We start from the raw sequence: 12,244 nt of genomic DNA, 5'->3' as shown, positions 1-12,244 counted from the left end.
GATATTCTCTGCTGCTATTCAGATGCACATGCAGATATTTCCTTGTGGTTAAAAGAATATCTGAGGTACGGTTTCCCCAGTGGTCCAGTGGCTAGGACTCCAGGTTTCCACTGCAAGGGGAATGATTCAGTCTCTGGTTGGGGAATTAGGATCCTGTGCCTCACAACATGGTCAAAATAAATAAATGTTTTAAATGTTTAAAAAAAAATCTGAGATAGAAGTAGAAATCGTAACCATTTCTAGAAATGAAAACCTGTAACAAGTCCTAAACATGACATCAAGTCACCCCTAAATGAAGTTAGCAAGGGAGGAGATCAGGGTAGCATAGGAAATCAGGTAGGAGATCAGTTAGATAGGAGATCAGTTAGATTGGAGATCAGGTCAAGAGTTTTCAAGAAATGTTACATTTGTTCCAACTCATAGATAAATGGGTAACCACATATTAAATAAGAAGCAAAGATTACAAAAGGGTCATTTTATGTTAATCTCTAACATTTTCTTTGAGAATTCTTAACCCAGTTCTATTACTTATCAGTTGTATAACCTTGGGCTGATTAATTAGCTTCCTTAAGCCTCAGTTTCCTCATCTATAAAATGGGTATAATCATGCCTACCTCATAATGAGAGATAACACATGTAAATCACTCAGCACAGTGCCTGACATAAATAGTAAATATTAATTCTTATTTTTCAACTCTTTCTAATGCTTTTATTACCTAAGTGAACATATCCAGCTAGATGTTCACAGAAGCTATCATTTTGGTTATTATTGATTATGTATCTCTTTGACCTGAATGCTTTGACATTTGGGACTCTGGAGCTATTTGTTCTGGGAAGACATGAAAGATATTTTATATCTTTTCATTTGAAAAAGTACACACAAATATGGATTTCTATTGAGCATCTCATGTTTCTGCTTTATAAAGCTTAGACCACAAAAAAGCATATATAATTTTAGTATTGACAATTGGATACTGAAATCTTGGATTTACAAAGAAGATTAGATCAATGTGCACATCCAGTTTGAAAACAAAACACACATCCTTTGAGAGGTGTTGTTCACCTTTTAAATGTCAAATATCTTTATATATTCCATTCTCATTCTCAAGGTAGTAGAAAAGTTTCTTCACTACTGTACAACTTGTTAAAGATATTTTCAAGTGCTGCAAGAAATATATAGCTCCAGGGGAACGGATGTAAGAAATCATTGACCCCAGCACCACTGAATGATATCCAAGGAAATGTTGATGACTTCCTGTACAAAGGCCAGTTTAGCATAGTGCTTCAGCACACAGGCAGTGCAGTGGAACTGAAAAGACTGCGTTCAAAAACCCTCTCAGCTATCTACCAGCTTTGTAATTTTGCAGTTAAATATTACTGTCACATGATTCTTGTGAGGATGCAATGAGTGGTATAGGTCACAAGTACTCAGAAAACTGTTTGGCACATAAAAAGTAGCCACATATGTTACCATTTATTAAATATTATTAAATATTTTAGTGTATTCTGTAACATGACAACACTGTATAAGTATTTATCTCTTCCTGATTTCTCTTGCCTTTCTCCTTCTCGCCATTCATCTCAAGGTGTTTTCCTTTTCTTGCATCCTCCCCAACTCTTTAATAATATCCTTTTTCCTTTTGGGGTTTATCCATAATCCTTAATGGTGGATGTGGCAATATCTGGACCCCACTGGAGTTAAAGAGTACTACTAAACCTATATGACAAGAAAGCAGGCCTTCCTCCATGTACTTTTAGAAGAGGCTTTCATCATTAAAAATGACAGAACACTTGGCATGCATTAAAATAAGAGAAAGCAAATAAAACTTAAGGACAATTTTTATCATCCCATAAGCTCTTAGAGTTGGTCACAGTTTTCCATGTGTAGCTGTAAAGAAGTGATGAAAGACAACATTCTTTTGTGCACGGTAAAACAACTGGGCAGAATTTCAAAGATTCCCAAAAGAAATAAACACAAATTAGGATCTCATAGACTGAAAACAAGATGTAAGAATACTACAATTTTAAATTTTATTTTCTTTTAATTATGTAATTGTAAGAGAAGGTTGGTAGGAAAATAAAAATGTGCTGGGGAATGTCTCCTTCCTGTTTATTACAGTGGAACAAATTTTTTACTGGTTGCACAGTTTTATAAATATTGAGCTATTTAGGTTTAACAAATGCACATTAAGGGAAAAAAAGATGTATGTCCTATACTCACAAAATATTTCTAATTTCTAGGAGCCCTTTTTCTCCAGGAAAGCAGTACTACAGACAATGGACGGTCATGCTGAAGCACTGTTCCCAAGTGAAACAACCCAATTTTTGGTGCAGCTCATGCATGCTTAGGCATATAGATAATTATGTTCATAAAAACAGTGCGCAGCTATCTCTTGCCATCCTGTGCCCATCTTGCATTTCCCCATTCATTACTGATTATCAAAACTATAATAAATGGTAGGTCTATGTTCTCAACACTTGACTACTTGAGAGGCTTACAAACGCTTTCCAGGGAATGAGATAGAAAACAAGTAGCCTGTCTATTCACTGACAAAGACTTCTGATAAAAAGAAATTCTGCTACTTGTAGCAAAACCAATTACTGGCTGCCAAACAAATTATTTGAAAATGTATGGGGTGACCACACAGCAAAACAAGCCTATCTACCACACAGCAAATAACCAATCTTTGATGCTGCGCTAAATCTATCATGCTTGGCTTGCAAAAAAAAAAAGAGTAACCAGGAAGGTGCTTGCTCTTTATAATAGCAATTACGTGACCATCGGTTTCAAACCAATAGCAGAACTCTGTAAGTGATACCTTGCTTATATGGGTGTTCTATTAAAATATGTTTTATCCTATTATCTACAACATACAATTTTTCCAGCATAAGTAATTTCGAGTCAGATGAAAGGAAGACTGCATACTTTGAATATTCCAGTTCTGCATGCTCTTTTACAGAACTGAAATTACTTCAGATCAGGAAGACAATCTTGAGGAGAGCAAGGTTACCCACGATCAAATACAATTCCTTTGACTACCATTTCTAGAACTTCATGGCACAATAAGCTTTCAGTATGGGTCAGTCATCTGATTCAGGATGAAAATAAAAGTATACATTCAAGTAACTGGTCATACAAATATGGACTTATACCAACAGAATTAATTATTTCACACCTATCAAATTGCCAGTATTTCCACAGAGCTAAAATAAATTTTCCAAAAACATAAAATGTGCAGTTCCATTTTGGGATGAAAACTGAAGTAAGGACACAGTAAAAGTAAAACTAAGGTGTTTTATACCATCATAGTTCTTGTGAGCTTTCTCAAACATTAAGTAAAACATTGCTGGTTTCCTTACTCTAGATCAATGACTCTATCTTACCAGGTAAGAAACGATTCTTCAGTTAGGTTAGATGACCTATAAGATTTCTTTCATCTTTATAATCATTAAGATTCCATTTAGTTATGTAAACTTGAGTAATTTGTAACTTACTTCTGGGAAAATGTTAAATTCTGGTAATTAGGGCACCATTTCGCATTAAAGTGATGTTATAAAATTTCTAAATAGTACTCAACCAGCCTAAGGGAGTTAATGTTATTTAACAAAACTCATATAGTGCTTGTAGAACATGCAGAACTGTTCTAAGTGCTACATAAATATTAACTCATTTATACTAAGCAGCTAAGTATGCTTAGTAACTAAGTTCTTATGAAGCTTAATGGGTATGTGAATTGGCATTGAACAATGAATTAAAGTGAACAACCACATTCACTCAGCCTTTGAAATTAACATTATTCATTTCTAACAATTAGGGTTATACCATAACAACATGATGGTATAGGTAAGTCTAGTAGGTTACCTATACGTAGGCCGGTAACTCTACTTACTGAAATCCTTGAACTGCCTTCAGGAGAAGCCCAAATTCCTCAGCAAGTCATGAAAGTGCTGCAGCATCTATTTTCTGGTTTGTTTCTTCTGTCCCTTAAATCGTAACTATTTGCAGTCAAAAATGCGTCTGATTTCACACGTCCATGTATCTGCTGACCCTTCATTTGATATGACCACCCCTTCCTTATAATTTGGTCAGTTCTTACCAACCCTCAAAACACAGTTCAGATAGTGCCTCCCCTTGAGAACCCACCCTGACTGCTCAGCTAGGTTAAGCACTGTCTTCTCTGCTTCCACATCTCTCTGTGATCACCTCCAGAAAATCACACACAAGGACACAGTGTAACTACCTATCTTTTCATTCATCTTCCTACTTGTCTGTAAACTCCTTAAAGGCTAGAACTGAGTCTTTTACCTCTAAATCCCCAGGGTCTTACAAAAAAAAAAAAATGGTATACAGCATGAACTCAAGTATATAAATGTCTTTTAAATAAACAAATCAGTATATACCTTTGTGAGCTGATAGAAAGCATCCTAATTTTATTATTAGAAAGGAAGTTGTTAAACATATTTATGAGTATAAATTACATCCATTTAATCACCAAAAAAATAACAAGGTCCATATATAATTAACTTATATTTTTAGATTCAATGAACAGTTCTCAATGAAATAAGAAATGACACATTGCAGGACCACTCCTCAGTTTCCTAACTGGAGGAAATGTTGGCATATGGCAACTAAGTCCTCACAACTCTGCCAGATTCAGCCCTACTAGTCAGTGATCACTAACTGTAGCTGAGGAACATAATAAACTGCTGTAGCTACCTAGATGACCCAGCACGCAACCAAATGCACTATTTGTACCTCACCAGGTGCCAGAATGGAGATAACTGCTTGTCATAATTACTTGGATAACAAGACAGTATCTTCACTCTCATTTCTGACTTGAATGAATAACCTAGTCATGCTGTTGTTTAAGCTGCTGCTGCTGCTGCTAAGTCGCTTCAGTTGTGTCCGATTCTGTGCGACCCGATAGACGGCAGCCCACCAGGCTCCGCCATCCCTGAGATTCTCCAGGCAAGAACACTGGAGTGGGTTGCCACTTCCTTCTCCAATGCATGAAAGTGAAAAGTGAAAGTGAAGTGGCTCAGTCATGTCCGACTCTTCGAGACCCCATGGACTGCAGCCTACCAGGCTTCTCCATCCATGGGATCTTCCAGGCAAGAGTACTGGAGTGGGGTGCCATTGCCTTCTCCAGTTCTTTAAGCTAAATCCTACCAATTCATTCACACCTCTCCACAAGTGAGGGCATTTAGTGGTCACGGTCATTCTTCTCAAATGTGAGGTTTATCCTTGTAGGACGTAGAAGCTGCACAGGCCCCAAGTATCTTCTGCCCCAAGTGGAGAGATCTATGAACCAATAAAACACCCACAAAAGTGGTATTCCAGAAATGGGGAGAAAAAGGAGGACTGGCCTGTTGTCCAAGAATAGCAGTCTTTCACCGACACAGAGAAGGGCAGAGGGTACCTAAAGACATCACCAGCATGAGGCAGAGGCTCCAGGAGTCTCCGGGTTCAATCCTGCAGTTTTCTTTTTCTCCATCTCTACTTTTTTCCTCTCTGATTTGTTTTAAAGCACTGTGATTTGTTTTAAAGCAATGTCTATATCAGCAAAAATTTGGCTTGTGGAAGACTCTACTGGATGAGAGACCCCATATCTTCAATGAATAAATTGTATGGAAAAAAGGAAGAAAAAGGATGAGGGAAACCATGCATTAAAGAGGCTTTAAAAAAACTAATTGCAGTTTATAAACATTATCTGGATCCTGGTTCAAACAAACTTATATATAATATTCATATGTCTATTTTATATATTTGTATATAATATATTGACATATTTAATATATATTAGCTATGATAATATCATGATTACATTTTCTAAAAAATCCTTGTCTTTTAGAGGTGCATAGTTAAATTCTTTTATGAAATGTTTCAAAATAATACAGAAAGGAAAAGAAAATAGGATGTATATAAAATAAGATTGGCTATGAGTTGCAAATTGCTGAAGCTCAGAGTTCATTATAATAGTCTGTCTACTTTTGTGTGTGTGTGTTTGAAATTTTTTGTAATAAAAGTTACAAATGAGTGTGAAAATATTCCTCTACAGAAGTAATTCTAACAGTGTTTGATGCTTCTTCAGCTTTACTATGGAAACAAATCATAATGGAAAGGTATTTACCAAACATTAATTCAAATGATGGGATCCTTCACTAAAACTTGACATATTAAATTTGCTATTATAATAATCTAGTTGCTGGATATTACTATAGCACTTTAATTTCTATCATGTTAAGATTTTAACAAAATTAAGGACTTGGCTACAAATAAGGAACATTTTTCTATTTTTACATATTTTACACTTATAGTAAATTACTATGATTATCACATCAAGACACATCTTAAAATATTAAGAATATATTTAGACATGTAAAAATATTCAGCCTACTTTAGTGAAGTGTGCAAAATTTTCAACTACATGAACATGTTCTATCTTAATATGTACTTACAGGTGGATGAACTGGTTGCCAGGTTGATACATGTAAATAAATTAAAAAATGCTTGCAGAGCCCCAAAATATTTACTTAGATTAAACAGTAAGTTCAAAAATGAATTTTCAAGCGTATCTGTGAATGTGTGATATTGACCTAAATATGCTAAACGGTAGTTAGATTTTTATTTTAAAACATACTTTATCAATGCCCCCAAAGCCACACTGCCCTAATTACACCAAGAGGACTGCTACCAATAAAGAAAGGGGAGAAGGATATGTCTTCTTTGTAAGGTGGAGGTGAGTGGGTCCATCTCCGATGTCCACAAATTGAGTAAGTTGAGAACCTTGTAGTTCAGCTTACTTTTAAGGTTTAAGTTTAGATAGAGATGTCTACGCTTGTTTTTCCAATTTTCCTACAGTACCAATCTTGGCTTAAATCACACAAAGCCTTCTCTTTGAGAATTAAAACAACAACCACAACAACAACAATGATGTAAATCCTGCTCAAATATTATATCCCTTCTTGCCTACACACGGCTTTTGCTCGGCAGCGGTGAGAGGGTCTCCGCCCCTTCACTCAGGTTGCCGCACACATGGAGGCATCCCGCACGAACACCTCTTGAGCAAAGCCCCTGGCCTGTGACTCTTTGGGGGTTTTGTCCGCCTTTCTCTTCTTTCTTTTGCACAGGGAGCGCCATATATGACTCGCAAGAGAATTGCGCTGCTTTCACCCAAGACAGTGCATCTCCAGGGCAACCGAGAGCAAACGCAGGGTCGGAGTGGGCCGGGCCGCGCGTAGGACCACCCCTCTGGACCGCGCCTCTCACCTGCCCACTGCTGGGGTCGCCCCGCACCCGCGTGTCCAGTGCGTCGTGCCCAGTTTCGTCTTCTCCACCCGAGCTGTAGATGAGCCGGAGTGGCACGATGCTCTGGCGCTCCAGGAAGCGGTTTTCGTTCCTCCTCTCCAGCTCCGTCAACGAGGCGTCTCCTTCGGGCAGGAAAGAGGGGAAGGAAGAATTAGGGAGAAAAGGAGAAAATAATGACCCTGACGGACACTCGTCCATCCTGCGGTCCGATGATTCCCCAGAGAAGATCCTACCTCCCCTCCCTCTCAGACCCCATCTGGGAAGGACGCAGAGATACCAGACGCAAAGCCTTGGACCAGCTCATCTGAGAGCATCCAAGATCGGGGCCCAAAAGCAGAGCCCCCTCTCCCATCCTCCGCATTCCTCTTCTACTTCCGAAGAAAAACAAGCATTTGACCTAAAGCTTCTAACGCATCCGCGCGCCCCCACAATATATTTTTGCTTCACTTCTCACCACCCTTCTAAATGAAAAAATCTCCCCGCTAACTCGGGAAATGCGGATGCCCCTTTATCATGCGCTTGAGGGCTGCAAAGATGCCCGGCAAATGGTACGTCCCAGAGCCACAGAGGGCGGCGAACTTACCTGCCCGGCCGCAGCGCGCCGGGGGACAAGTCCCCAGGGTGCAGAGCAGCAAGAAGGGCACGGACACAGCCGTCGCTGCCGCCGCCTGCATGGTGCTGCCGTCCGCCCGCCTCGCCCGAGATGCTCAGCTCCTCATGCCCAGGCAGCCGCGTCCGGATCCCGCGCCCCGCGCCCCGCGCCCGGGGCTAGCCTGGGCCACCAGCTCCCAGCCCCGACCCGAGCTGTGGCGATCCGGGCGCTGCAGCCTCCACCGCGGCGCTGCCTCAGTGCTGCATTGTGCTCCGCGGGCGCTTCCGCTGGTGGGGGGAGCGAGCGAGTGCTGCATTGGGCGGTTGGCTGTAGCTAAGTGGTTTCTAGCGCCTCCCACCTCATCCCCTGGCAGAGGCTCCGGCGGGCGACGAGCGCTCGGCGGGGAGCGAGCGCCTGCTGCAATCGCCCCCCGCACTGGAGCAGGGGCGCGCGCACGAGAGTCAGCTGGGAAATGTAGTTCTCTCTCCACGTCCTGCTGTCTCCACGACGGCGCGAACTGTCGCGACCTCGTGACCACGGAATCATCTACAGCCTGGAGATGGGAGGGAGGAAAAGGGCAAGAGAAAGAAAGGTCATTCCTGACAAGGCCTCCTGGGACCGAAGATGCCCTAGATGCGCCACTGCGGAAGCCAGGATTCAGCCACTGCGTCCCCCAAGAACTGCAATGATGTTTCCTTTAGATGTAGTAGTTAATTTAAATTATGACCAGGCAATCATACCCTCAAGATTACATGGATTACATGGTAACGTAACTATTCAACAAACATCGACTGAGGACCCACTGTGTGCGCGGTGGTCGACTTAAGAGCAAGGGACACAATGGTGAAGGACAGGGCTGTAAGAGGTACCAGCTATTGAGTTAATACCATTTTGTACAATACTGGGATGTTTTCCTCTTTCCCTGGCAGAATTTTTTATACTCCCTGCCTCTACTGAGGTGAGCTTCCCTGGTGGCTCAGAGGTTAAAGCGTCTGACTCCAATGCAGGAGACCCGGGTTCGATCTCTGGGTCAGGAAGATCCCCTGGAGAAGGAAATGGCAACCCACTCCAGTATTCTTGCCTAGAGAATCTCATGGACAGAGGAGCCTGGTAGGCTACAGTCAGTCCCACGGGGTCGCAAAGAGTCGGACACGATTGAGCGACTTCATTTCACTTCTTCTTCTATTGAGGTGGTTTCAGATTCCTTCACCATCGTGGTGTTTTGACAATACACACCAATGTGCCAGTGTCCCAGATCAAGTGTGGTATCCAGAATTAAATACAACTTAGACAAGGTTTCACAGAAAGGGATTCTTTTCTCTGTTGTCCTAAATTCTTGCCTAAGAGAACAATCCATCATATTTTGGTAATTGTATCTCACCAAACTTATTGTCGCTTTGAAAATTTTCCCCCAAATCTTCAACTAATGAGACCCTTAAGAATTCTATATATGACATGCAACTGAAGCCTGAATAGGGCTACAAGATTTCAATAGTGTACTCTAGACCTTGATGCAGAAGACTTCACAATACAGTAAAATAAAATTAGAACTCAAGGCCTAGAGAAGCCCTTAACCTTCATTTCCTACATCATGAACCCAAATTCTTACCCCAGTTCTCTCAGTTTGGAGAAATAATTTACAGTTTTGTAACTACTGTGCTGTGGTAAATATACCCCAAAATTTTTAAATTTAAATCTCTTGTTATAAGCAATGCCCTGTGTATGTGTTGCAAGCATTTCTTTAAGGCAGATTATACCAGAACAAGAAATTGTTTGGTTTACAGGGTTTGCCCATTATTTTTAGTGTAATAGATGCATACCTTTAAACAATTCCATCTCCTGGCACAGAATGGACATCATGAGAGGCGAGGTAAGTGAGAAAATTCCTCTGGTATTAAGCTATAGTTTCCCAAGGTATATTATGGAGGCAGAGGAGTGGGAATAAACTTGTCTTAATAGCAATTTAAAACACGGCATCCCATCCTTTAGGGACAGAATATCTCCTTTGACTCTATTTGAAGGCAGTGCATATGTATATATATAGGATTTTTGCTGTCTTCATTTTCATTTCCTTCCCACCTAGTTATTTAATTAATAACCAATTAATCTAGTTAATTAACACATTTATCACCTCACATATTTATCTCTTTTTTGATGAGAATATTTAAATTTTATTCTTAGCAAATCTCAATTATTTAATACAGTGTTATCAATATTGGAGAAGGAAATGGCAACCCACTCCAGTAATCTTGCCTTAAAAATTCCATGGACAGGGGAGCCTGACAGGCTACAGTCCATGGAGTTGCAAAGAGTCAGGCATGACTGAGCACCTATCACTATCAACTATAGTCACTATTTTTACATTACATTCTTAGATATTATTCATTTTATAGCTGAAAGTTTGCATGCTTTTACTAACCTCTCTCTATCTCCCCCATTTCCAGTGCTCAGTTCCTACTTTTCTACTCTCTATTTCTATAATTTTGACTTTTTTGGGGTTAAATTCCACATATAAGGGATATCATGCACTATTTGTCTTTCTCTGTCTGACCTATTACACTTATTAAAATATCTGCAAGGTCCATTCACAAGTAACAGGATTTCCTTCTTTCTTAGGGCTGAATAACATTCCATCATATATGGAAATGAAAGCATGACAATCCAAAACTTATGGGATGCACCAAAAGTCGTTCTAAGAGGGAAGTTGAAAGCAATAAAAGCTTACCTCAGGTAATGTGAAAAATCTCAAATAAAAAACCCAACCTTGCAACTGAGGCAACTAGAGAAAGAAGAACAAACAAAACTCAAAGTTAAAAAAAATCATAAAGATCTGAGCAAAATTAAATAAAATAGAGGCAAAAAAAAGAGAAAAAAAAACAATAAAACTAAAAACTGGTTCTTTGGAAAGATATACAAAATTGATAAGCCCTTAGCCAGATTTATCAAGATAAAAAAAGGAGCGGGCTCACATCAATACAATCAGAATACAAAGGATCATAAGAGTCTACCACAAGCAACTATACACGAATAAAATGAGCATTATAGAAGAAATGGACACGTTCTTAGAAAGGCACAATCTCCCAAAACTGAATCAAGAAGAAATAGAAACTATGAGCAAACCAATCACCAGTATTGAAATTGAATCAGTAACTTAAAAACTCCCAAGAAACAAACATTCAGGACTAAATGGCTTCGCGCAGGTAAATTCTACCAAACATTTAGAGAAGAGTTAATACTTATTATTCTGAAACTGTTCCCAAAAAATGTAGAGAAAGGAATACCTTCAAACTCATTCTATGAGGCACCATCACCCAAAGTAAGGTGATTATATTGGGATTATATTGAATAATATATATATATTTTAATATATATTTTTGTCTTACAAAAATACCACACAAAAAATTATAGGCCAATATCACTAATGAACATATAGATACAAAAATTATCAAAAAATAACAGTAAACTGAGTGCAATAATACGTTAAAAGGACCATATACCAAGATCAAGTGGAATTTACCCTAGGGATGCAAAAATTTTTCAATATCTGAAAATCAATGTGATATACTACATTAACAAATTGAAGAATAAAAACCATATGATCATCTCAATAGATGCAGAAAAAGCTTTTGACAAAATTCAATACAATTTATGATTTTAAAAAAACTCTTCAGAAAGTAGGCATAAAGGAAAACTACCCCAGCATAATAAAGGCCATATATAACAAACCTACAGGTAACATCATACTCAAAGGCAAAGAACTGAAAGCATTTCCTCTAAGATCGGGAACAAGACAAGGATACCCATTCTGACTACTTTTATTCAACATAGTTTTGGAAGTCCTAGACACAGAAATCATATAAGAAAAAGAAAAGGAATTAAAATTGGAAAAGAAGCAAAACTGTCACCATTAGCAGATGACGTAATGCTATACATAGAAAATCCTAAAGGCACTATCAGAAAACTATCAGAGCTCATTGGTAAGTTTGCAGGCTACAAAGTTATTATACTGAAACCTATAGCATTTCTATACACTAACAACAAAATATCAGAATGAGAAATGAAGGAGATGGTAAATCCCATTTACCATCACATCAGAAAGAATAAAATACATCTGAAGAAACTTACCTAAGGAGGCAAAAGACTTGTACTCCAAAAGCTATAGGACTGATGAAAGAAATTAAAGACAACACAAACAAGTGGAAAGCTATACTGTGTTCTTGGATTAGAAAAATCAGTACTGCTAAAATGACTATACTACCCAAGGTGATCTACAGATTCAATATAATCCCTATCAAATTACCAGTGGGATTTTTCACAGAACTAGAATAAATAATTTTTAAAAA

General features: G+C 38.9%; 1 protein-coding gene across 1 annotated transcript in view; it reads right to left on the bottom strand.

Annotated features, from left to right (window-relative positions):
* Positions 1-7,983, bottom strand: part of ADAM22 (ADAM metallopeptidase domain 22) — a 230,760-nt gene extending 222,777 nt beyond the window's left edge. The window contains exons 1-2 of the mRNA XM_068973408.1: positions 7,893-7,983; positions 7,271-7,431 (exon numbers count right to left, since the gene is read on the bottom strand). Of these exons, the coding sequence (XP_068829509.1) occupies positions 7,271-7,431; positions 7,893-7,983 (252 nt within the window). The remainder of the gene's footprint in view (positions 1-7,270; positions 7,432-7,892) is intronic.
* Between the last annotated feature and the right edge of the window lie 4,261 nt (positions 7,984-12,244).

The sequence above is a fragment of the Capricornis sumatraensis genome, chromosome 5 (genome assembly GCF_032405125.1).
Source record: "Capricornis sumatraensis isolate serow.1 chromosome 5, serow.2, whole genome shotgun sequence".
Lineage (NCBI taxonomy): Eukaryota > Metazoa > Chordata > Mammalia > Artiodactyla > Bovidae > Capricornis > Capricornis sumatraensis.
The sequence above is the reverse complement of the archived record's forward strand: the minus strand, read 5'-3'. Positions and strand labels throughout refer to the sequence as shown.